The sequence below is a fragment of the Alexandromys fortis genome, unplaced genomic scaffold (assembly GCF_014885135.2).
Source record: "Alexandromys fortis isolate MF-2015 unplaced genomic scaffold, M_Fortis_MF-2015_v1.1 scaffold_0, whole genome shotgun sequence".
Lineage (NCBI taxonomy): Eukaryota > Metazoa > Chordata > Mammalia > Rodentia > Cricetidae > Alexandromys > Alexandromys fortis.
Window position 1 is genome coordinate 5,310,873 of NW_026067949.1, and position 27,142 is coordinate 5,338,014.

The 27,142-nt window shown below is 43.4% G+C and overlaps 1 protein-coding gene across 10 annotated transcripts in view; it reads right to left on the reverse strand.

Moving 5' to 3' along the window:
- Positions 1–27,142, reverse strand: part of Ldb2 (LIM domain binding 2) — a 340,598-nt gene that overhangs the window by 192,524 nt on the left and 120,932 nt on the right. For all 10 annotated transcript variants that reach the window (XM_050150096.1, XM_050150094.1, XM_050150095.1 and 7 more), the window contains exon 2: positions 7,552–7,654. In XM_050150096.1, coding sequence (XP_050006053.1) covers positions 7,552–7,654 — 103 coding nt within the window. The remainder of the gene's footprint in view (positions 1–7,551; positions 7,655–27,142) is intronic.

Genomic DNA, 27,142 nt, shown 5'->3' on the forward strand with positions numbered 1-27,142 from the left:
TTGACCTGGCACCCTAACCTTCAGGCTAAAAGATTCATGGTTAGGAGGGTCAGGTCAGTTTCTTCCTTCCAACTTTATTTATGGTGCAGAGCTCCTGTTGTCTAGAAACAAGTGAATGTCTGTCATCGTAACAATCAGGAGGTTCACCTTGCCTTTCCCATAACTCATTATGGGGTAGAGTCATTTTGGATTGAGACTCTTATGGCATATGTAAAAGCAGAAAAATACTCCATAAAACCAAAGCCAGGAATGCTTTGCACCAGGATTCCACAGTAAAGAAATCTTCAGAAAACACAGTGTCCGTTTTCTCCCTATGCCTCATTCAGACTTCCTGAGAGAGACGGTGAAGGCAGTCAGAGATGTGACTTGTTTACATCTATGTGTTTTATGATTTTCACACTATATAAAAGATTCAGCCACTACCTCATATTGCATGTTAGCTTGATTTATAACATATACAGGGCAAAAAAACTCACTAAACCCCAAAGATCAGTCATAAATATGGGGACAGTTGTACATCTAATTTGGAAAACACTTTGCATTTATTGAAAACACTCTTCTGTCCATTATCTCATATGATCATTAGTGTGCAATTTGTAAGAGATAAGAGGATGGAGTGTCCCTCCATCTATTGTTAGGGGAACTCTGTAACTTGTGTGATGGGGGAAGTCCTTCTGTATATGTACTGTTTTTATTGGCTCATGAATAAAGCTGTTTTGACCAATGGCTTGGCAGAGTAAAGCCAGAGATATAGAAAGAGTAGGCAGAATCAAGGAGATGCCATGTTTTTGCTGAAAGAGACAAATGCTGGAACTTTACTGGTAGGTCACAGTCTTATGGTGATACACAAACTTGTAGAAATGGGCTAATTTAAGATGTAAGAGTTAGCTAAAAATATGCATGAGTCACTGGTCAAACAGTGTTGTAATTAATATAGTTTCTGTGTAATTATTCAGATCTGGGCAGCCGGGAAACAAATTAAGTAGTCTCCTTTTACATTTGTGATATTCTCAGTCAGAAACCATGAATGGGAAGAGGCTCATGCCTCATGCCCCTTTACCTTCAACAGTCTGCCATAGTCTGAGGCTTTCCATTAATGACACAAGAATACATTGTCTGAGGATCTTCATTGATTATACTCATTAAAGGTAAGGGTTTTAAATAAAATGATACAAAAAAACCCAGAAATTTTTTATGATAAATTTCTTTCCTTCCAAAAGATGTCCACTATTCTGAGGCAAACAGTGGAAACTTGGGGTTATGAATGGGTTAATAAATGAGTGAGTGAAAGAATGAACAAGCAAACACAGAAAACAATGTATCAGTAAAGTAAAAAAAATGAACATTGAATGGAAACCTTCTTTGATCCTAACTTAATTTGCTTCAAATCTATCAACACTTAATGATCTCCCCAGTTGAAAAGGAAAACTCAATAAAATCACATTAGAGACCAGAGAACCAAAGGCCACTTAATGTAACTCAGACTGTCCAGTGCTACTGAGACAATGACGTCTGTGTGATTCTGCAATAGAGATGCCACGGATACAGGATGCATTCCTGTCATTAACCATCCAGGGTAGCTCTGAGCAACCGAGTCCTTTCAGATGAAGTTTTAAATGCAATCAAAGGCAATTTCCCTTCTTTGTTTCCCTGGAAAGGAGATACATAACCATACATTCCCAACCAGGTTACTGGCACTCAATTTTTTCTTTTCAAAACCAGGACTTTATTCTCTCAAAATGGGACCTGGACATCACAACTACTGATGGGCCCGTGTCATGATTGTACTTTGGGAGTTTCTTACTTATATCTTAAACTTCCATTTATAGCATTTTTCTTCTCTCAATTGGCCACCAACTGGCATGGAAGACAGGCCTGATTTTCAAGCTAAACAAAGCCAGACATCCTTCTGCTCTGTGCCAAGTGGAGGAATGAATAGTGAAAACCCACCTTTATTTTAATTCCAAATGCCCATCATGCTGCAGGATTAAGGCATTCACTTATGTAGACATTCATTAACTCATGAAGTCATGTTCCCTTGTTCATCAAGGCTGGCATTGAACTAACTACATATGCATTTCATAATATTATCTGATGTGGTCATGATTAACATCTTGGTTGCAGATGAAAAGAATACTGAAGTTAAATACATTCAATCAGTCACAAAATAATATTATATGAACTGGGACCATGACATTGGGAGAGAAAGACAAATATTGAGGAAAAGAAATTACTTTATTAAGGACCAAATCCTCAAGACCAACTGTTATGTGTCTCTCGAGGTAGCTCAGGAACTATGGTCACTGGGCACATGAAACTGTATTCTTCCAGGTTTCAGAAGGACACTGTGGAAATACTTGTCATAGAAAAGACACATGCGCAGAGTCTGGCCTTGAATGGCCCTCACCCAGTAAGCTGCAGAGCCTACTACTGCAGGAGTCTTTAAAGCATGGCCCCACCCCTGCCACAGTAATTACTAAGTGTGGTGTACAAATACCTTATGCATGTTATCAAGGAGGGATTTTCCCAGAAATATACTTTTAATCATATAGTATTCTATGAGAGAGAAAGGGGGCATGGAGGGGAGAGGAGAGAGATGGACAGGAACAGTAAGGAAATGGTTTTAGAATTCCTGTACTACAGCCACAATACATGTAAGGGTTGCTGAGGGGAACCAGTAGCAGTGAGGAGAGAGAGCAAGGTTACTTGGACTGAGAGAATTTTGATAGCTTAGGGGAACATGTCTGAATACATAACATATAAAAACACATTTCAAGACAAGCCTGAAAAATTTAGTCAATACTGCGAATACATCAGAGCTTTCAGAAAAAAAAAAAAAAAAACAGAGATGGGGGTCCAAAAAAAAGTAGGGTGTGTGGTGATTGCTTCACAGAGGGACCAATTTGCAATCCTTCAGGCCACCTAATGAGAACTGGGGAGTACGGAGAATAACGGTAGCAGTGGCATTCCTAAATTGTTTTATATTATCCATTCACTTTATTTTAATTTATTTGAGAAGTCAAATTTCCACCAAACAGCTAAAGATTAGTGTTTGGTTGTGACCTTGAAGGTGGATAGTACTTCCACAAACCTTCATTTTTAAGACCAGATGTGAAATCAGGATATAGGATAAGTTCTGTATAATGGGCAACGACTGGAAACCTCAGTTGAGAACTAAAATTATACAGACTAGTTAAAGGAACAACCAAAAGTTTACCCAAAATGTCCAGGGTTTTGATCTAGAGGGAGTAATAGGCTCATTGGTTTTCGGTCTACTAGCAATGGCTAAGGCTCATGAAACATTTTCACAGGGCTTGAAACGCTGCTAAGAACCTTTGATGTTTCATCCCACTAAACTTCCACTTCCTGTGTGGAAGTTACTGATGCTTCCAAAATGACTTCTTCCAAACCATGAAGCTGGGTTGAGTGCAGGGATCAACCTAAAAGTTCCTTTTCCTACGAAGAAGGCCAACAGGATGGCATGTCTCATTTATTTCACCCCTCCCCAACTTTAACCAAGTTAATTAAATGTTCTGAACTCGATACCCGCAGTACAGACCGGCACGTATGTTTAATCAGCCCTCTTTCTGCTTTCCTCTTCCGGATCTGGCTGCCAGCACCGGAAGTGGGAGTGACGCTACAGGGCAGATGGGTGCAGAAGGAGCAGAATCTCATTGTGGCTGCATTTTGCTGGGAACTGCACAGCGACGTGGTCTTGCGGGATCCCACCTACTGAGGGAGCCTCAGCACCAAGCTCTACACACTTGGCAAGTCCCTACCACAAGGCAGGCTTCTGGAATGGCCAAAAGGCATGGTGAAGCTAAGGCAGTTCATGGTTGTCAGTAATAATAGACACTGGTGCTTGTGCTACAGATCATCCTAGGTGCTTTGCTGGTGTCACTTCATCTGGCAGAACGCAGAATGGTAGTATTATGGCCACTCTTTCCCCTGGAAAACACAGGTTCTATGTGTACACCACATGGTCCTCTGTATCTCTCTCCAGAATCATTCCCCAGAAAATGTTTCCCGGATGAATTCTGAGCCATATACATGTTTCCTAAGAATGTAGCTGGCACTGGCTAGGTCTGCTGACAAGGCTCCCAGAGTATGTCTGTTAGATGTTTGGGACAGTCCTGAGAAGACAGAGCAGACAACACAGTTTTGCTACCTGCCTAAGAGGAGCAAGGAAAAGCAAGATGCTTTGAGCAGTGGGTGGTCAACCTAACTTACGGGGTTGTCTCTGCACTGCCTAGGGAAGAGACTAACGACCCGACACGCTGAACTAGTCACAGAGCTGGCATGAGGGGAGCTTTAAGGATATGCATCACTGACTTCCCGGGTCCTCTATTTTGAATAAAAGCATTATAATTATTTGTGATTCTTATATCTTTTACCAAAAATTGGCATATTGATGAAGTCATTTCTTTTCCCTTAATTATGGGACAATGTAGGGACAGGGTGTGTGTGTGTGTGTGTGTGTGTGTGTGTGTGTGAGAGAGAGAGAGAGAGAGAGAGAGACAGAGACAGAGACAGAGACAGAGACAGAGAGACAGAGGAGAAAATAGAGAGTGAACTGGCCAGGTGACTTTGTAATTAGCAGACACAAGCCCAGAAACACTGCCTCCCACCCTCACCCTTTTACCTGCCACCTCTTGCCTCCTTATCCCCTCATCTCACCAACACCCAACCCCCTCCAAGATTGACTTTTATGTATTCTTTCTTTACAAAATCGAAAGGAATCTTGGGGCTGGGATGGAGGATGGAGCTTAGGTGGGAAAGTGTCTGAAGCCTCAGATTTGATCTTCAGAACCACATGAGACAGATTTGGTAGTGCAGACCTGGAATCCCAGAACCCAGAAGATGGATGCAGTCACCCACATCTTCTGAGGGAGTACAAAGCCAGCCTAGACTCTGTGTGATGACGTCACAAAACAAAACTGTGCCATCCAAAGCACAATCACTTGCCAGAGTTGTTATACAGCTATTTTTTTTTTCATTTCTATTAGAGTAGATCCCAGTACAGCAGAGAGCATTTGAAAATGACTACGGATCAAGTTCACCCGGCACTGCAAAGTTGAAAGAGCTGGGTCCAGGCGCGTTAGACCACCCATTCCACTTGATGAGCTAACATTTCCCTAAATGTCTATCCACTTGTTCACTCACTCAGCATATTACTACACACCGGCCACAGCATGCGCGTTCTTGCCGCAACCTGAGAACTCAGCTCTCAGCAAAACTTCCACCTAGAGTTAGCATTAGAGTAGAGGGAGCAGACAAAATGTAACTAAGCAAACACAGATTCGGGGCCTGGGATAGCTCATGAGGATATTCATAACTGCGAGGGTCCTCTGACAGCACAGATGAGGATGGGAATACGCTATTCTAGGAACGATTATAAATCACCTAGGGATATTTCTTACTGTTTAGCATGCATAATTGGGGAATTTTTCCTACAAATAAAAAAAATCTATTAGGTAAGCCTTATTTTCCTACCAGTAATGCAAAGAATTCTGTTCTCTGCCTGTCATGGAAGGAAAAACCCTCAGCTTTGTGCTCAGGGACAGACAGCCATCTTCCCAGGCTGGCATATCGCGCCTGCATCCACAAGGGGCTAAGACGGCAGTGCTCGGGAGCACCACATAAACAGCATGTCAGATGTTCTAGGCAAGTTTCATCTTCGATGTATCCCAGTCCTGGGCTGTCAATCAGCTGTCACCGCTCCGCACATCAGCCGGGTGCGTACATCACCAGGCTGTCAGCGAGTCTGCTGATGAGACTCGGCTCCAGCCCGTCAATCATCCTTGTTTCTCTTCTCCACTCGGGAAATATTTTGGCTCAGAGAAACAAAGAAACCTGGGCAATGATGGTTCACAGTCAAGCATTTCCTCCTGTGCATGGACACAGACTTTTCAGGAGCACGGATTCTGCCTCACCTGCCATGATACCTGGGAACAAGGTGCACAGAGGGAAGAGCAAGAATCTGTTTCGTTGGTGCAGGCTTAACACGGCAATTCTAGTTAATTCTTTGAGTGGGCCCCTAAGGATTCTCCAATTGGCAATGTCCAGAAAAGTAAAATAGTGATAACTTGAAATTATCTGAGCTCTACCTCAGAAAATAAGCAGATAACTGAATGAATAAACAGGTCAGCTCAGAGGGCGGTGCCTGCTTGGGTAAAAGAGTTGCTGCACGGCTGAGCTCATTCAGTTCCCCACAGCTTCTGCAATGCTGCTCTAGGGCCTGTGGTGGCTTGGGACACTCACAGGGGACAGGTAGCGGTGCTATGAAGTGGGAATTCCAGTGCTGGCATCAAACACTTCAACCATTGGCTGGCATACCAATCCTCTCTTTCAAATGAGTCCACAACACCAAACATCCTAAATAGAAACCCCTAGAACAAGTTACCACGGGCTAACAAACCCTTCATGGAAGACTCCCCATTGCTGACCCACAAAGTCACTACACGTATATGTTAGCACGATAAGTTAATTTATCACACGATAGATCCAGACAGTACTAGATTCTCTAAAGCATCCATATGTTAAAAACGAAGATGCATTATTCCCTAGTGACTTTTGAACTTATTCAACCAGTATCAGTGTTCTGAACCATGTTTATCATGAGCCTATCACCTGTCAATTGTTCTGAACAGACTGCTTCAAGTTGAGTAAATCCCATCATCCTCATCATCATCATCATCATCATCATCATTGTCATTGTCATCATTATCATCATCATCATCATCATCATCATCAACTGGGTTTGTGGCATGGGGCCACTTTCCCCCTGACAGGTCCTTTCCTGTGAGTAAGGCTGATTCTGAAAGCGTGTCGCTCTCTGATCTGAGTGGACATTAATTGCTTTTGTGTCGATGTATCTACGGCTCCTGGTCTGATAGTACAACCAGCAAATCTGATGACTGACAAGTTGGCTGAACCTAATCAGGACAGATCAGCTGTTACCCAAGGTGCCACCGGCTATAATTTTGGGATCTTTACAGAGTTATCACTCGCCAGAAAGACAAGGAACTATAATTCTGTCAACACTAATCCCAAACTGTATGTTCAAAGCAGCTGTGGCTTTCCCTGTGCGCGAGAAAAGATAGCACTTGTCAAATAAATACTTGAGATCGCAGATAAGCGGGGATTAGAGGATGGGGCTGGTCCTGTGACGGTGAGTTTTTTTTTTTTTTTTTTTTTTTTAAGGAAACTTTCACAAGCAGAAGCATGAACCCTAAGGGATAAAAGGGAATCGCAGACAAGACACATGCCCAACCCGCATCCTTCTGCTGCCCACTTACTGGGCAATTGGGTGCATCTCCGTTCCACTCTCTAAATCAGCAAGTGACCAAACAGTCTAAGCCTCAGATGGAAAAGTTACAGTGGTGAGTGGGGCTGCTATTCAGTAGCAGTGCCTTGGAGGGAAGCAGGCACATTGTCGAGGCAGGGGTGTTATTGTCAAGGTGTCAGATCAGGGTGTCATCCTCGGACCCCCGTGGTTCCCGTACAGTCACAAAAATAAGGAGATATTAAGAAAATAAACTTCTTCCTTACTGTATCGCTTTGGTCCATCTTCCAAACAAAATGAAAGAGTTAATGTGGCATCATCTTCGAAAAATTCCGTGGCAAAGGCATCCCACCAGAGGTTGTCGCTGTCCTGCAAAGAGACAGGTAGGTCATTTACTTAACGAGCAAAGGCAAAAAAGCTTCAAATACCTCAAAGAGGGCAAGATAAAAGGGCCTGGGGATAACCAATGAAACAAACCACCACCAACAACAACTGTGGCTCGCTACTTAGAATATGCGGTGGGGAGGCTTGGGAGGGAGTGGGTAGTGTGTGGTCACTTTTAAAGTTAATTGCTTCAAATGGGGATCAAATTCCAGTTCACTAGACAAACTAACACCAAATCAACCAACTAAAAATTAATTCTTGAGGACATATTTAGAGATTCTTAAAAAGTGCTTTGAAATGCAATTGCTGTGTATTTATTTATGAAGGGGTGGTTATTTGATATGAGTACATTTAAAATTGTAGCTTTAGGACTTTTTTGGGTGTTTGCTTTTTGTTGTCTGCTGTCTTGAGTCTATTTTTACCTATATCGCAACCAGGACAAGAATTGTCATTTTTCTTTTTTAATGATTTGATCAAATAAGGACTTCCACAGTTTACTTTTTATACAATGATATCACTGTAACAGACAGTCATTGCATCAGTCACACACACACACACACACACACACACACACACACACACCAATGCAGAAGCAATTGTCTTATGCCTGTGGGTTTTCTTGAAGAATTTTTTTAGTGGGGGGGGGCAGTTAAGACACTGTAGACCAGGTTGGCCTCAAACTCACAGAGATCCACCTGCCTCTGCTTCCTGAGGGTTGGGATTAAAGGCGCAAAGGCATGCACCACCACACCTGGTAAAGTTTTCTTTTTTGAAATTTTCTATGATTTATTTATCTTTATTTTATGTGCATTGGTGTGAAGGTGTCAGATCCCCTGGAACTTGATTTTCAGACAGTTGTGAGCTTCCATGTGGGTGCTGGGAATTGAACCCGGGTCTTCTGGAAGAGCAGTGCTCTTAACTGCTGAGCCATTTCTCCAGCCCCTAAAGTTTTTTTTTAAGGGAATAACTCTCTTGTTATTAAAATAATTGTGAAGAATAGAAAAGTCCAGGAATGCAGGATCTCCAGTCAGTATGTCTTTTCTTGAGTGATCCCCTTGTTCATCTAGAAAACGCTTTAGGAAGGATGTACGTAACTGAGGGACATTCAAATTGCTCATCCCCAAGAGACGAAGGGACCCACAGCAGATGCTGAGGTGAGTCCAGGTTAGCGTTCAATTTACCCCCAAATTCTTAAGCAAATTTCTTCTCCAGAGATTGTGTGCTTTGGTGCCAGACTGGAGGGAAGATGGCTCCCAGCTGCCTGTCAGAGGAGTGGGGCGTCAGGAGGGTCCCCCACGTCTGGGACCCTGGCAGACTCTGCAACCGCCCTGCTGACCATTAAGCTGTCCTGCTTATGACAACTTTAAGTTGTCATCACTGGAAAACCTCAGGAATGAGCCTTCATTCCTTCCAAGAACAATTAAGAAGCCTGGGGAGATTGATGTCGCCCTCTCCTGCAGAACGGAAGAGGTTCAGACAAGTGAATTTCTCTGTCTCCTTCCTCTGAATTCCACTTAATAGCCACATTAAGGCCAACGCCTTCCTTCAGAAAACACAACAGTAAATACAAAATCCCACGCTGGTCTCCTTTCTAAAACATTTTAGTGCTAATTTGCTGTGTTCAGTACCATAGAACATGCATCCGAGTAAGGAACGAGTTCTGTTCTCACAGTTCACTATCAGAACATCAAACGAGCAATGTAAAGACATCCTTGACTGTTTCTGAGACCCCCTTACTTCAAGATATAAACTGTGGAAGTTTCTAGAGCATTTAGAAAAGCACATGAGTTTGGAAGTAGAGAAATCAGTTTGGGGAATAAACCGCATCTGGAATGCTGAACTCAGTAGTTTGTCAGACTTTAAATAACAAAATTAATTAATTAATATTTTTTTTTGGAAATTACCCCTTAATGGTTTTCATCACCCGCCAAAAGCTATTCTGCTTTTTATGTGTTTTTCAATGTAATCCAGAAATCTCTTGTTTTTGCTTTACTTTTGCTTTCCTCCTCAACACAGGGACTAGCTTCTTGCCACCAGGAGCTTTGATTCTGTCTTGCATCCTCCAGTCTTCAGAATGGTGTCAGGTCCATGGTATTATCAACAGAAATGATTCCATGAATAAATGTAGCTACTTGTACTATTTTCTGAGCTTTGTAACAACAGAAACTAAACCTTCGGTGGGAAATGTAACTTACCAGGTAAGCTCACTCATCAAAAGGTAGTAAGGGGACTTAGAGCATGGGATGTCTGGCTTTCTGTCCTCTCTGCTCTGCTGCAGCCCTGTGCCACGCCTCCCTAGCTGTCCTCCTTAGGGATGGGGAAATGAGGTACTAAGAAGAGAGAGGGAGAAACAGCAGGACCACTCTGCTTCAGGCCCACTTGTTTCTCAAGATCTCTGCTTTGTAGTACTGATTTGCTGCCAGAACTCACGCTCAGGTTTGCTAGGGACTACGTCACTGGTGGCATTTCCTCCTGTGGACCGTCTTTGGACAAGCCTATGTCGGAGGCTTCCTAGCTATTAGAACCCAGATGCTTAAACTACTTCTTTGAAAACTGCAAATAACCCCAAGACCTGAGTGGAAACTAGAAAACCACCTTTTTTGCCTCGCTCGTTAGTTGGGCGTCCATAGACTGGATCGGGTCTCCACACCCATCCTCCTACAATCTCACTCTTGGTCTCTGAGACATCAGCTGCAGAAAGGATCAGGACGAGAGAAAAACTAAGACGGAGCCCAGGCTGACACGGGATTGTTGGGAGAAAAAGGATATACTTGGGCTAGAAGAAGCTTGAGGACTGTTTGTGCAAAGCCTTACATTTTCTCAAGAAAGCTTCCATGAGAGTGAGCAGAAGTTACAGCAGGCATGTGATTCGGCAGCAGCGCGAAACAACTGGTATAGCTACACATCTTCAAAGAACACCCCAAAATGAAGATGGACTATTTGAGTTCAGATTGCCAAGCACATACAGGACTGGCCTTTTTGCTGGCTGAGTTATTAAAACTTCTAATCGTACCCATACCATATCTTAAGCCAACTTGGGAAAATTCCTGGACAAAGTCATCCAGAGAGCCTTACTGTTTGTCGAGTTACTGTTTCTTGGCTGATTTTCAATAGTCATAACAACTCTTTGCTATGTTTACAGCCAACAAGATGGCCTAGTGGGTAAAGGTGATTGACATGCAGTCCTGACAACCTACCTTCAATCCGGGAACCCACAGTGGAAGAGGAGAACTAACTCCTTAACCCCGAGAGTAATTCTTTGACTTCTGCACGTATGCCAGAGCATGATCGCTTCTGTTTTCAGTCAGGCCCATCACACACACACACACACACACACACACACACACACACACACACACACATGCATAAACACATGCATGCATGCATGCACACACACATACACACACATGCATGCACACAGGCACACGCACTTGCTCCCTCATGCACTCACACACTTATAATAACAATCATTTTTAAATTAAAATTTTCTGGACCATATTTTAAGTTAGAAAAGCACAAATGTACAAAACTTTTAGATTAATCTTTAATTATAAGGGTACAAATGTTAATGCATGGAAGGAGAAGATCCTGAGGAAAAAAACAAAAGATAATATTAACTATTGAACATTGGACAGTCCCATCTCAGCTGCACGTAAAGGAAGCTGCCTGTGGAAAGCCCACACATCTAGACCTGTGGGTTAAGAGCGAGACCTATAACCCAGTATTTCTAACTGTTTTACATGCAATAAACCACCTTGTATTCATAACTGCCCTAATTGCCTCCAACAAGTGGAGCTCACAACCTTATGGGAATTTATGTCCTTAACCTCCAAGTTACCCTAACTTGAATATATAAAATCTGTCTCTTAATGGCTTAATGACCTTCGCCAAGGCAACTGACTCCTTTGCATGTTTGTTGCTTTGGTAAAGGACTACTAACCCTGGTGGCCTGTGAGGACTGAGAAGAAAGCTGCACGCAGTGAATGCTTGATACGTTCTGTTCTGAGTCTTCACTGTGATTTCATTTGACGTTTACATCACTTGTAAAAAAGGAATCTGAATTCCAAAATCTGGAAACTACTCAGTGAAACTAAACAAGACAGTGGTTAGAAAGTTTATATACACTCTGTCTAATTCTATCCAAATTCTGCTGAAATGATGATTTTTCTTTTCCACCTTGAAACAGATCACAGGGGTTGGAGCTAGCAGGCAGCTGGGCATGTGTTCAAGGATGCTTCTCACGAAGATGGTCCTTCCTTTAGCCTTTTACGGGTTTGGGTCTCTTTTGACCACACACACACAGGTACACACACACACACATATATACACACACATACACACACACACGTGTGCACATGCACACATGGTTTCTTGTTACCAACCTCCTCTTTTGCTGCCTGCTACAGCTCCTAGGATGAGGTGGCAATCTTGTAGAATAAATCTATGTAAGAAAGAGGTTAGGCCTTCCTAAAAATGACTAACTATAGCGCAGAGATGACTGCTGAACCACATTAGAGCCCTCTGCAGAATATCTAAGAATCCAAACTGGTAGAAACTGGGCTTTTAGCCATGAGGTTACATCAGGTGTCATGTGTTATGGTGTTGTTCTTGTGACCTGGGATCTCAGACAAGCACCAAATCTTGTTCTTCTCTTCTGCTGGCCCCTGGACTGGGGAAGCTTGCCCACTTAGCCCCATTGAAGAACACAGAAAACTACTGTTGACTCATTGCCTTGCAGCATGTACATGCGCAGTCCTGACTGTGGCAAAGGAGGGTCACTGGGCATTGCTACCTTCTTCATCTCTGGCCAGATTCCTTCCTTAGAAATGAGTGACCAAGAGGGGATCCGGAGACAGACAGGTCCTGACCACAGCTAAGGAGCTTCTTCCTGAAGTATTGTAGGAGTCTGAGGAAGCAGAAGGAGTCTGAGGAGTGCGGAAGCAGAGAGACAGAGGCAATGTTTGTGTCAAGGTTTTGAACCACATGGCAACCCTTCTCTCTCTCCTACCAGTCAGGACCACAGACATTCAGATTGGAAGTTTGCATTGAGGCTTCCAAACCTGCTTCTCATCAGCACTGCCATTCTGAAGTCAGCGTTCAGGTAGGATTCTTTTTAGCACATGAACACATTACTGGCCATATTTGAATGAGCCAGCCTGTTTTTACTTCAAAGGACAGAGTGCAGCATACAGGGTGGAGAGAATCTGAGGCCCATTATCCAGCAATGATATTATTCAAATGATAACTTGGTTTCATTTTTAGTGACTTTAAAAAATAAATAAAAATAAATGCCCAGGGTCTCCATATCATACAGTATATTTCTCTTCTCTCCCTGGAAGCAATTGTCTCCTAATAATCATATGACTCTTGCAAGCCCAACTCTAATTTAAGTGCACACTTGATCACATTTATATGCAATCCTATTGTTTCCAATGTTTTATTTAAGTGCTTAAATATATTATTCTTCTTTAAACATGAATTTTATTCTCTTTTTTATTATTAATTAAATTTAATTTTTGTGCGCACTGTGTGAGGGAAAGGGCTCACCCCTGCCATATCCCAGGTGTGGATGGCAGAGACAGTTCTCTTCTTTCACTACGTAGGATTCAGGGATTGGGCTCAGATCACCAGGCTTGGCAGCAGAGCTTTTATCTGATGAGCCATCTTGTTAGTGCTATAACTTTAATTGTTTTCTTGCTTTATTTGGTTTATTTTGTTCTGCTGGCTATCGTACCTGGGATTTTTGCGCACGTATTGTCCAGTGCTCCGTCACTGAGCTACATGCCCAGTCCTCAACCGTCTGGAGACCTATCCACTTCATAGCCTGGGGGCCCTTTTTTTCTTATATGAGCCACACACTAATGCATGAAATGAACACATTCAACATTATTAAAACATTTCCCCACTAATGATGCCAAATGTCTTGCCATCACGGCTGGCAGTGCTGCGGGGAGACCCTCCATCACATCCCTTTCTGTAAGTGTGTGGGAATGTCTCGGGGACAGATACCTGAGGTGGCCTGAGTGGGGAGAACATGCTGGGCTGTCCTTTGGTCCTTTGATTAGGAAGACCTTGAACTTCCTTATTCAAGTTTTATCGCCTGATGGATGGATACACGGGTAGAGACGAGACAAAGAGTAGCGTTAAGTGATGGGTTTCCAAGTGGGATCGATAGCAAGAGCCACGTAATTACAAAGCGGAGGCTGGCTCTGCCAGGAGGAGGAGCATCTACGCCTGTGTGTGTGAGAAGAGGCACCAGTGGAACCGAGGAACGAATGATAACCTAAGAAAAGGTTGTCGGCTCAGAGAAGAGGGGTGTGTTAGGAGCTCTGTTACCCCAAAGGCGGACGCTCCTCGACACTGTCATAGGAAAGAAATCACAGGTGCTTCCAGGTCCTGTGCAGTGACCAGAGAACAGGAGCCCTGAGCTTCCAGCACGCCAACACACATGCAGATCTAGCTGGGCACCTGTCACAGGGCTTCTGTTTGGGGGACCTGCCTTTTCCCGGATAACACGTATTTCCCATCCGTGCTGCTGGTGTATAGCAGCAGGAAAAAACTGGATGGATCCCTTTCCCAACTCTGCAAACTACGATGGCATACAGCAACTTCCAGGTAAATAAACAAAGTTAGCTAGCTAGGACTGAACACTGGCAAGGGCTCTGTTGCTGAATATCCTCATATATTTTAATTAGGTAAAAATACCATCGAAGCGCATCTATCCTAAATAATCCCCGTATGCATTTCAGGGATTAAAATCCTTATTCCTTTTGTCTCACTCACAGGTGAGCCCAAGTCCCACCGGCAGCCAAGTCATACATCAGTACAGGAGGCATACTCCTGCCAAACAAGAGAAAAGGTCCTTAATTATATTTAAAAAAAAAAAATCCACACATTTGCTCCCAGCCCAGATTCTCTCCCGTCCCTACTCTGTCCCTCTCCACCAAAAACATGATCCCGGTACTGGGGATGCCCCCCGGCATCTTTAACTTAAGCGCTGACAGGTTACGGGGGATTTTTGCCAGAGTAATTATTTTTCAATTCAACAATAATGAGAAATTACCATGGCAACCACTCATCACGTGGTACGCATATACCCCCTCCAAAGAACGAAACACACTTAAAGCGTCTACTCCTTAAAAATGTGTGCGTGGTTTAATTAAACTAAAACAGGTCGAAGTAAAGAGGGTTGTGAAGGGGTGGGAAAGCAAGGGGTGGGGGGGTGGGGGGGTGGGCAGGGTGTTGACTGGCTTTAGTATCCTGTGCTCTGGCCTGGAAGAATAGCTCGTGACACCCTGTCCTGTGCGTATATACATCGGCAGCACCATGCTGATCTTACCTTCATTTCAGTCACTTGCATTTACACAAGTCAGCTAACCCGCTAGAAAAACTGAAGCCAGCCAACGGGGTTACACTTGCATTTCTAAATGTCTTTGTTGGTCTTCTTCTTACGCTGAGCTTGGGGACAGAAAGGTCCCCTGAAATTGCCTCCTGTCTTTTCATGACCTTCAGGAGGTACGTGGGATCTATTCTCCTGGACTGCAAGTCTTTATCTTTCCCTTTTAGCTTCGGATTTATTTTTTAGGTCAGTGTCTCGCTGTGTGGCTGAAGCTCTTAGCTAGCCCAAGTTGGCCTCAAGCTTGTCATACCCCTTCTGCCTCAGACTCCCAAGCCATTGGGATTATAGGTTAGGAGTCGCCATGCTGGGCAAATTGTTCTGCTATCTTAATCTCTGGCCAGCTTTCCTCCAAATTTGGAAATTTAAAAAGAAACCGTGTTTATTCAGAACATGTTAATAATAGCGGTCAGCAGTGAACTCTGTGTCAGCCCCTAACACAGCTTCTTAAGCCTCAGAGCAGACCCTTACACCAAGTCTCTGAGCCCTTTTCACAGATGAGGAAACCAAGATCCAGGAGTTCCACACTGGTGCGCAGTTGCACAGCTACCGGTTTCAAAGAAAACTCAAAGACGGGGAAATCCTGTGCCTACATTTGAACTCATTACTATATGGTAACATACCTTTATCCAAACATCCCCCCAAATAACCTCATTTGCTTAAACATCCAGGTAATAGTATATGTCCTGAACCTGGGGTACTTCCCCATATGGAACAGGCAACCCAAAGCAAGGATTTCCATGGCCCCCACAGAGTTGTGGAGACACGAAAACAAAATTAAAGATGTTGGGCCATTTTCCCTTGCTAGCTTCTAACCGCAGAAGCACATCATAGTTACAGGCAGAAATTTGAAGGCTCTTCTCCTTCTTCTTTCTCCTCTTCCTTCCTTCCATTCTCTGTTTTCTATTTATCTTTGTGTTATTTTATGGGAAACAAAACCTTCCACAGTTTGTTTTTCTTCTCAAATTATCAACTCTGATTTCATTTATGCTCAGCTAAACTGTATTTTGCTTGCTGGTAAACGCTTGCTATCAGCTTAGCAGACATTCTAAAACTGCATGTTGCCATGACAGTGAACCGTCCCTGTCGATAGAGAATTGTAGAATTTCGCTCACATTTCTTTCCTTGGAGAAAGGGGTTGCTATATTCAACTCAGTGCAAGTAGATGCTGCCGTGGGAAAGAGGTAGAGTAAAACCAGAGCCCTGTCTCTGAAACACATACATTTCCAACAAAAGACGGATCTATGTCTTTTCCCTGAAAATACCTGAGAAAATCATGTATTTCCTTCTCCAACTTTGTCTTACTAAATCACAATTAAGAATATTCCAATAACAAGCGTTGCATTTGGATCATCAAAAACAGTATTGTGTGTGTGTGTTTATTCTCTTTGCCACCAGACTTATCACAGTTGGAAGAAAATAAGAATCTTTTCTGTCTACATTTGAGTTCCTGTCAACTTCTTACACACTCTACTTGCCTCTAGTGTGTCTTACAAACAGAAAGGTTAGTAGTCAACAATAATGCAGTTACTTCTGTTCATTCCGTATGGCATTCCAGGCCTCACAGTGTCCCTCTTTGGTTGGTATGGTCATCATCACAATTTCATGGAAAAACTTTCATCTCCAGGATATTTAGAAATGGACCTAAACCCTAAGAAGCATATAGACTAACAAAATCCCCAATATCAGGCATAAGAAACCCCTTTCGAGTAGATAGTAAGGGCAGTTCCAGAGATTCCCAAAGCAGTCTAGGCTATGCTGTTGCCCTTGGTGGCCTCTCAGAGGCTGAAGGTAAGTCTCCATTGTTGGCACCGTGATGTCATACACAAGCTCCCAAGGAAGCAAGCTTGATCTGACCTGAGAACCTCCCCACTGGGGACTAGCTTTCATGGTATGGAAAGATGCTCCACAAACATCCAAGGGAGGAAGCCAACAATAGACCTACCCAGTTGTGATGCCTATGAACCATAATGCCAGCAGCATGGCAGGGCACGATAACCCTAAAGAGCAAAGGGGGACTCACATCTTCTCAATAACCAACAACTCTCCAGCTGGATCTAGGCACACCCAAAAGGAAGAAAAATATGCCTTATGCCGGAAACTTGGCAAATTCCTGGAGGTTAGTGAGGGCGTGGATCTTAGAGGAGAACCTATTACTCTCACTCTAGTAAGCCAGCACAATACCTAACTGCAATTAAAATATTTATCCCTATACACACAGATAAGTATAGCACTCACCCCTTCAAGAACCTTCTCTCTGCAACAGATGGAAACCATTACAAGAAACCACAGCTAGTCAAATGCAGAGAGAAGTAGTTGTGGAGAGCCCAGCTCCAATGGATACATCTACAACATAACTCCTGCACCTAAAACTCAGGGAACACAAAGGAAGATGAGCCAAAAAAAGAGCCAGAGGACCAGGAAATATACCTGGAAAGGGCTAGAAAGAGTCCCCCCAAGATACCTCAACAGAATAGCTGCCTAAACAGCACAAGGACAATACCAATGGACTTGCTAAAATGGTAAAGAGAAATCACATGGGCCTCACCAATAGACAAAGAAATGCTGGCGACAAAGAAATGCTAAGAGCTAGAGAAATAGATGTTCCCAAGAATAAGTCCCTAATTAGTTATCTGTCCAACGGGTCAGTCCTCAAATATAAATACGAGTAACATTAAATGGACAGGGCAAGCAAAGCGTGTTTGTGTGTGTGTGTGTGTGTGTGTGTGTATGTGTGTGTGTGCGCGCGCGCGCGCGCATCTCTTTATCTGCATGTAACAATAACAAAGAAAAAGAAATCGTGATTTTGAAATGGAGCAAGGGGTTGATAAATGGGAAGGATTAGAGGGCGAAACAGGGAGAGAGGAAAGTATATAATTATATTTATTTAGAAAAAAAATAAGGAAAAAAAAAAGTCTCAAGGTCCCAAGCTAAGTAAGTGGCAACATGCGGGACTGTTTTAGGGTTTCTGTTGCTGTGACAAAGCACCAGGATCATAAAGCAAGTTGGGGAGGAAAGGGTTTATTCGGATTACACTTCCACATTGCTCTTTACTATAAAGGAAGTCAGGACAAGAACAGGTCAGGATCCTGGAGGCAAGAGTTGATGCAGAGACCGTGGAGGAGTACTGCTTATTGGCTTGCTTCCCCTGGCTGGCTTAACTTGCCCTCTTGTAGAACCTGGCATCACCTGCCCAGGGAAAGCGCCACCCACTAGAAAACGCCTTCCAGTTGGATCTCAAGGAGGCATTTCCTCAACTGAGGCTCTTTCCTCACTGATGTCTCCAGCTTGTGTCAAACTGACACAGAAAACTAGCCAGTATAGGGACTTTCTGGGCTCTTCCTGTGTGGTTCATATTCTTATTTTCTACTCAAGCATGGAGGGAGAGATGCAATTTAACTTATCAAAAACTGTACACAGGAGCCTCTACGTGAATCTGCCCTGCAAATGATTCAGTGAAGTGTGACTCCAGGTGCATAGGACTCCTGGGTGACAATTCAGCACAGGGCATCACACCCCGCTGTAAAAGAGGACCTGAGTGGCAGAGTCCTGTAGTGAGGCAGTCACTTGTGTATCTGGAAAAAACTCTGCCGAGAATCACGGGCAGCATTTTCTCCCCCGACATAAGTACAAAGAAAAGGAGAACATTTGGGGGAAGACTTGCAAGATGCAACAGCTTTTTTTTTGTCTTCCCCACCCAAATGCATCTGAGTAGCCGATCATAGGAGAGAAATCATTCCTCGGATCTGCATTAAATGTTAGAGAACTATGCCAGGACTGAGGCCTGAGGATGCCATTAGAAAAGAAAGCCCAGCCGGGCGGTGGTGGCGCACGCCTTTACTCCCAGCACTCGGGAGGCAGAGGCAGGAGGATCTCTGTGAGTTAGAGACCAGCCTGGTCTACAAGAGCTAGTTCCAGGACAGGCTCCAAAACCACAGAGAAACCCTGTCTCGAAAAACCAAAAAAAAAAAAAAAAAAAAAGAAAGCCCAGATATGCTTCTTTTGAAAAGGAAACAAGGGAAACTTGACATAGAAGAGACTCAGCACATCTTGGTAACATTCAGTGTCTCCTTTACGTCTTCCTTGCAAGGCCTTTTGCTGGACAGTCTGAATGCTCTGTCTTACACACATCCCCAGCTCTTCCCCAGACTAGAGGACTACGGGTCCAGCTACCTGCTGATCTTCTTTCTAACTACACATGGGCCTCTGACTAGCCAAGACCACAGCCAGACCCTCCCGACTAGAGCTCTTCTCTAATCTTGCCTCCCTCTTCCTTGCCCTCTTCAGTGATGGGCTGCCCACTCTTGAGTTGCCACGGTAAACATTCTGGGATGTGTTGATTCCTTTCTTTTTCTGAGCCCAATACCTCCAACACATCTTTCAAAGGATCTCAATAATGGATCCCTAGAAATCCCACTATATTTATTTCAATCCTCTATCATTCTGTAACTCCAGCCTGGACAGTGTGGTGGTTTTCTATTTCATCTCTTTACTTGCACATCTGTGCACATCTGTAACCTCTTCAGTGAGGCCTGGAAGATCCTCTGACAGTCATTGGATTGGATCCCTCACCCCTTGTTTCTTAGACTTTCCAAGGTTGAGCACATAGAACTGCAAACCTGGGACTTTGCCTTGCTGTACCTGTTCTGGTTTGCATCCCCTTCATAGCTGAGAGGTTCGGTTTTTGCCACAGGCTCCTTCCTCCCATACCAGGCAATACTCTGCCTTCTCAAGGGCATTTTGAACCAGTTTCTGCCGCTCAGCGTATACTGTCCTGAGCTCGGTATAGCTCTCTGTTTCTTGTCAATCCAATCTTAGGTTCCTTGTCACTTCAGATTATCCAACCCATAGCAGCCAGCTCACTATGGGATCAGCCTGTTTTCCTCTAGGGAAGCACTTCACTGATGAGTTTGTTGTTTATTGTCTTGTCTATGAGGAAACGGTTCATAAGACCCTGTTTATGCTTCACTATGAAGCATGGGATGTGTGCTTACTAAATAACTGACTGAATAAATGAATATACAAGAAATGTAATAAACAATAAAAAAAAGAAAAGATAAATTCACCGAAGAGAATGCTCTAATCTCTCCTTAAATGTCCACAGGGCGTTATGTAAAGTAATGTTTACATATGGCTTATAACACCGCAAACGGATTTGTGCATTGTAATGTAAAGTGAAGAAGACTGGCCAAGAGGCAGAAAGGGAGGCTAGAATGGGGCACAGAACAGAAGGGCACATGGGAAGGAGTCCTAAGAGGGTATTGTTAAGCAGGGGGCTAAGGTGATGAGACCCCACTGTAAGAGACAGACAGAAACTTGGCATGGTGCACATCGATACAAATGCATAATAGAGCACCAGGAACTTACCCTAATCTTTATTCAGTTGAAATTTTTAAATAAATACACACCATGAATTAAAAGAATTAAAAATGTTCATGCCCTTTGACTCAGTAATTCTATTCCTGGGAATCCATCCAGAGGACATCATCCAGGAATATGTAAATGCTTTCTACACAAAACTATTCACCGTGGGAGTATTTGTAATAGGAAAAAAAAAAAAAACCAAAAGGCAGAATATGCTTATCCTACTGCGGAGGAATGATTCAAGAAGCTATATGGACACTAAGAGGAAAACTGAAATCCTTAAAATATTGTTTACATGCAGCTTACAGCACCACAACGGTATTCGTACATTATAATATGAAATGAAGAAGATGGGCTGGAGTGGCAGAGGGTGGGACCAAAAGGAGAACAGAACAGCAGAAGCTCACGTGGGAGCGGGATGAAAGAGCATCATCAGACAAGAAGGCCCGGGGTGAGACCCCACTGCTGAAGGCAACACTCACTTTGGGTACAGGCCTTGGAAAAAAAAAATCAATCTCAAACTGCCCAGGAATCTATCTCCCTGCCTGTTAGTTAGCTTCCATGGAACCAGGAAGTGCTGGGAGAGAAAAGAAACCAGTGATCTTCCCCGGTGCTGGAGCCCTGTGCAGAACTGACGTTCCTGACAAGATTTCCCCATTGGTTCAACAGTGGCACAATGGTTATGGGTTCAACCAACTACTTTTTGCTTTATTACTATGGGGTCTGTTCAATAGAAAGAATTTCATATCTGCTCAGGATGAATTATTTGATACATAGTGTTGTGGCAGTTTATTTCTCACATGTAAAAAATGATTATGTCCCTAGTAATTAATATACGTTCCATGTGATATAAGCATATGAGTGCATAGTATAATAAATTTCACACTACCAGTAGGAAATAGAAGAGGATATCTGCCTTTCTGATCTAAGGAATGTAGGGCACTCTGAAACACGCCAAGAGGATAGGTCTTATGAGATACAAGCAGTTTCTTTTGCACACCTCAGAATGGTAACAGTTTTAAGTGTCAAAAGACTTGGTGGAAAATGTTACAGTATAAGCAGCTACACCGGATGAGGACTAACGTCTATACAAATAACAAACAAGCAAAAATCAACTCAATATAAAATATCAGGGGATATGAGCACATCATTTCCATAATGTAACTCAAAATTGTCAATAAAGGTATTTCTTTTAAAATAAAAAATTGATAAAACCAAGTTATTGCAAACCCATATTAATGTCCATGTTAATTTTATTGTTTTCTTGTTTTTGTTTATTATTCAATAAAATAATAAATAAAATAAACCCAGTAGCCTATTATATTCGAGCTCTCTGTCTTGGAGAGGTACTATTCTTGTCGTCCATTCTTGTTTGTGTGAAGCATCTCTCATGGGCTGGTGTACTTGGTGTCCAGCAGGAGGCACTGTTTGGGGGGATTATATAACCTATGGGATGTGAGGTTTAGCTGGAAGATGTAGGTCAGTAAGGGCAGGACTTTGAGCTTATGGTCACTTCTGAATGGGGTCTAGCTCTTTAACTATCTACTGTGATGTGGGAAAAAATTCAGTATAGGTTCCTACCATCACTGACAAAATGTCCCCAGCCATTACTCCTTTCCTACCATGATGGATTATGCCCTCTGAAACTGTGAACCCAAATAAGTTCTTCCTCTTTTAAGTTGCTCTGAAAGATGCTTTGTCACAGTGATGAACAAAGTAACTAATAAACCCCCAAAGAAGAGAGAAAGGAAACATTGACAGGTGTCCTTAATCAGGGCAAATTTTTGACGTGGCATCCAACGTCAAAGAAGTCTTCTACATGGGTAAGTATCACAGTGCCTGGTAGTTGTATGTGAACTCTCAGGCCTATATTGGTATTCTCCCAGAAAAAAAACAACTGTCACCTTTGAGGGACCCATTGAGCAGTGTCTCACATATCACACACACACACACACACACACACACACACACACACACACACACGTGAAGAGGTGGGGAGAGAAAGAACACAAATGTGCTCTTCATCTTGAGCTATACGACACCTATGCAATCAATCCCTCTTTCTCTAAAACCTGTCTTCATTATTCACAGGCTGGTTATTGGTAACTGATACTGTTCACTTATAGGGGCTGAGGTGCCTCACATTGCCCTGTCCTCACTCCACAACTGGACTACTTCTGCCCCCCATCTACCCACAACAACACTGAACAACTGATGCCAGCACCTGGCAGAGCAGTTGGTATCCAGGAAATCTCCTATCCTCCCCTAATCAATGTCGGTCGAAAGGTGCCCGTGCTGGAGAGGCAGTATCTCATACACTGTCTTCTTTGTTTTATTTGTGACTTAACCAAACAGTTTTATATGTGAGAAAAATTCAAGACTGGGGGAAGTTAGATAATTTACTCAAAATTGGCCAATGAGCAAGTACCAAACTCATAAATACATAAAATCTTTCTTACAGTGAGTGTGCCTCTATTTAAAATAAAATTGTATTTAGCAAAGTAAAAATGTTTATGAACGGTAAATATGTATGATAAATAACATGCAACAAACATGTAAACATTGCCTACATATCCCTAGACTTGATGTTTTCATATCAGTGTGAAAATAATAGTAACAATAGGAAGAATTACATGTGAAAGGAAAAACAATAGTGAGAATTGCTACATCATCTCTATGGAGTGGGAAGGACACATTGCTTTTCTAATACTTCCAGATAGACAAGAGGCATTCGAATTTACAATTGAATAAATGAAACTCAAGGAACGTTAAAAAAAAAAAAAAGTTCGATCAAGGCTTCTTTTAATGAAGGCAAAATTCAAATTTCCAATATTGGGATCATCACTTTTGTATGTCCATTCGCCTGAGCCATGAGTACTCAGATACCTGGTTGCATGTTATTTTGAGTGTGTCTGTGAGTGCATTATCCACATTGTTAGCACTTGAGCTGGTAGCCTGGACCAAGCAGACCTTCTCTCTATGAAGGGGTTATCACTCAGACAACTGAAGATTGGGCAGAACTAGTAAGCTGTCCAAGAAGTAACTCCAGGGATGTGATGGCTTAGTTGGCATAGTGTTTGCCTTGCAAGTGCAGGGACCTGAGTTCAAACACATTTAAATGCTAGGTGAGAGGAACGGAGGAAATGGCTCAGCACTTAAGAGCCCTACTGTTCTTATGGATGACCCAGGTTCAGCACTCACATGGTGGCTAACAACCTTCTGGAACTCAGTTATAGGGGATCTATCTCCCCTTGTCTCTCCAACAGGTGCCAAACATGCATGTGTTACAGATGTATATGTGTAAACAAAACATCCATGCGCATAAATAAGAATCAAAGCTATGTGTGGTGGTGCTGGGGAAGCAGAAACAGAGGGATCCCTGGGGCTTGCTGTCTAGCCAACCTGGTCTACGAGGCAGGCTCCAGGCCTGTGGAAGACCCTGTGTCAAAAAAACAGTAAGGAACAAAAAAAGAGAAAAGGATTTTAAAAAAAAAAGTACAGCACCTAAGGAACAGCATGCATGTGCATGTATATGTAAGTACACACATGTACAAACGTAACACATCAGCAGGCATGAACATACATGCACACATGCACAAAAGCAAGGGTCTCCACCTGCCTGACTGCCTGGGCTTGTACTTCCCTCTTTCCCTGGTCGTGTATCCCAACTTAACATGGTTGGGCTTTATATCTCTGGGGAATCTAGTTTGCTTGAGTCACCTGCAGATCTGGGGATGTATTAGACTCTATAACAGTATGACTCAATCTCTTATCATCTAGAGCCTTCTCTTAGGTCTGTTTCCTCGGAGAGCCCTAGCGCCATAGTATATGCCCAAGCCCTGGTATGCTACCATTGTCTGTATTAAGTACATATAGAACTGTTTTCCTGCAGGTAGAGAAGCAGCATTAATTACCAAGAGTGTGTGGCGAGGGACCCACTAACGCAGTTCACTGCTTGTTGTTTGTTTTGTGCCAACATCCCAGAAGCAGGTTTTTCCCCGATTTGTTTACACCTTAGAAAAAATCATACTACAGGATGGAGACAGGAAGAGGGGTGGCTTGGGAGTTGCAGGAGCCGGGCTGCCTCTGTAGCTTTGACCCTGACTGTACTGATGATGTCGGCTACACCATCTCACCTCTCTAAGGAGGGGAGGCCATTTCTTCGAGCCAGCTGCATAAACCTTACTGGCCCATGATGTGTGAGAGTCGTGTGAGGTCAGAGATCTGTTGCTTGCAATGCCTCTTCCCCAGTGCACAAGAGAGAAAGCAAAGAACTCGGGGCTTCCAACCTGATGACCTGAGTTTGATCCTGGGAGACGCATGGTGGAAGGAGGTCACTTTCAAAGGAAGTGCCATGTCAGCTTCATCTGTTCCTTGTCCAGCCGTAGTAACAGAAAGCTAAAAACGATTCCCAAGTCATAAAGGGAATTATAATACATGATTGTAGAAGCTCTGAGAGTAATTTCAGCACAGGAGCAAGCAATTATCCATTGCAACAAATTAAAACTCGAAAAAAAAAGCAAAGAGAAAAACAAACACAACCGAAGACCCTGCAAATACCTTAGAAATGCTATTTAATAAAGCAAACTCTATTTCCTATAGAATTTCAGTCGAGGAATATTTTGGCCCATAGAAGCGATTAGAGACATCTATGATTTCAAGAAAACACAAAAACCAAGGACAAACCCCATGACTTTGTAACAAGAGGCCACTTCTCACGTCCCTGGCACCAAACCACAGGACACAGAATAGCTGAAAGGTTTGTACATTGGCGTACGGCTAAGATCAGTGGAGAGGGGAGTCCCAGAAGTCAGCTCTGCCTCTCCTTTTTGCTAGAACACAAAGAACATAAAGCTTCAAACAAAGTAAAGGCCAGGCATAAGCTGCCAAGTGAGGACAGGCTCCATGGGTGGCCCCTCTGGCCTTCTATGATTTAATGAGAAGAAAATGCAAGGTCTGGCTTTGCTCTCTCTGGCCTTGGAGAGAAAGTGGCCCCATTCCTAAGGCTGGATTTGATCAAGGCTGTGTCCCCCCTCCTTCCCAGCCATAAACATCTAATGCAATTTTCTATGAGCCACATTCCTCAGAGTGGAAGCACAGAAGTCCCTTGCCTGCGACTTGGAACTTTCTTGCTTCAGAGGAGGAGGAACAGGACCAGTCTGCCTCACTGGCATTAGTCCAAACCCTCAGCCCCTCTGTCCCTTGCTAGAGAGACTTCTCCCTGCTCTCCAAATCCCGCATGTAACCTTTCCTTCTTCTTTGGGGTGCTGTGCTTATGTGACTTGTCCTTCCCATCTTGAAGATGTGTCCTCTTGAATAGTTAAGTTCCAGACGAAGTGTCATCTCTGAGACAAAGCCTTTCTCAGCACCATCTAACTGAGGTAGCTGGAGTCAGTGTTCCCTCAGTCTGATTGACTTCCTTTCAGGAGCTTAGAACTGTCCAAAGAGATCGGCACCATTAGCACACCCTTGTTCATGCTTGCTGGTTTAACCTGACCCATGCCCCAACATCTGCTCTAGACCAGAGACTTCCAGAAAGCAGAAGTTTGGTGGCTTCATTGTTTTTCCCCCACTATATTTTCAACTATTTAAACAGTTTCTGGCAGAGAGTGGATACTAGGTAATATCCGTGGACTGGCAGGATTTCTCAGTGGGTAGAGATACTTGCCCCCAGACCCACTTGTTAAAAGAAGAGCAATGACTTCAATGTGTGCTCTGTGGTACACATGTGCATGCGAACACACACAGTATATAAATGTAAAAAAAACTAAAATTAATATCAACAGGAGACTAGAGGCATGTCTCAGTGGTGGAGTGTAAACTGCTCTCACAGGGGGCCCCAGTTCAATTCCCACATCAGGTGTCTCACATACACTTCTAAACTCGAGAGGGCTGCAGCATTTCTGACTTCCACGTGTGTATACTTGACACTCATAGGCACACACGCACACACTGACACACACATACACTTCAACTAAAATGAATCTTAAAAGATGAAATCAGTAGAGCTAATAAACAGAAATGTAGTTGCTCACGGTTTCTAGGGCCTTAGAAAGTTTGCGTTAGTCAAGAATCTGTTTCGTTTGCTTATTGTTGCAAGTTTGTTGAGTGCTAAGTGTTTTCCAGGACCTGAGACAGAATTATGTCTGTCCTCTACCCACGAGGAATTAGGAATGGAGACAGAAAGACAGAGAGCAAAGCAGCTCCAGGGGCGACACCTGTGGCTCTATGAAGGAGGGGATGGGCTCAGTTGCTGCTAATGCTGCCTGGGTTGGGATGGGAACAATGGCACAGGAATGTGCGGGGGTTTCACTGGGAAACGCTGGGTAGACAGCGCTCTGGAGGCACTTCAGTAAAGTGCATAAATCTTTTACAGTCTAAGCTCTCACTCCTTTTGTGCTTAGAGACAAGAGTGACAGCCAGGCTGATCATGCAGAGACCTTAGGAGAGGCGTCTTTTCCACAGATTTCCCCAACTTCTGGACAACACTGGCTGTCCTTGTTGTCTCATCTCTTAGCTTCCGGATACACCATTCCAGTGCCTGCTGCCACCAGTCATGGCACTCCTACATGTGTCTCTGTGAGTCTCTCATCTCCTCCTGATGTTGCTACTCCTCTCTTCTGTCTCGTCCTCCTCGCAGTGCTCACACTCAGAGCCTTATTCTCACAAAAAGGCGAGCGCTCTTCACTGAGCTCATCACCGCCCCTGCTTTC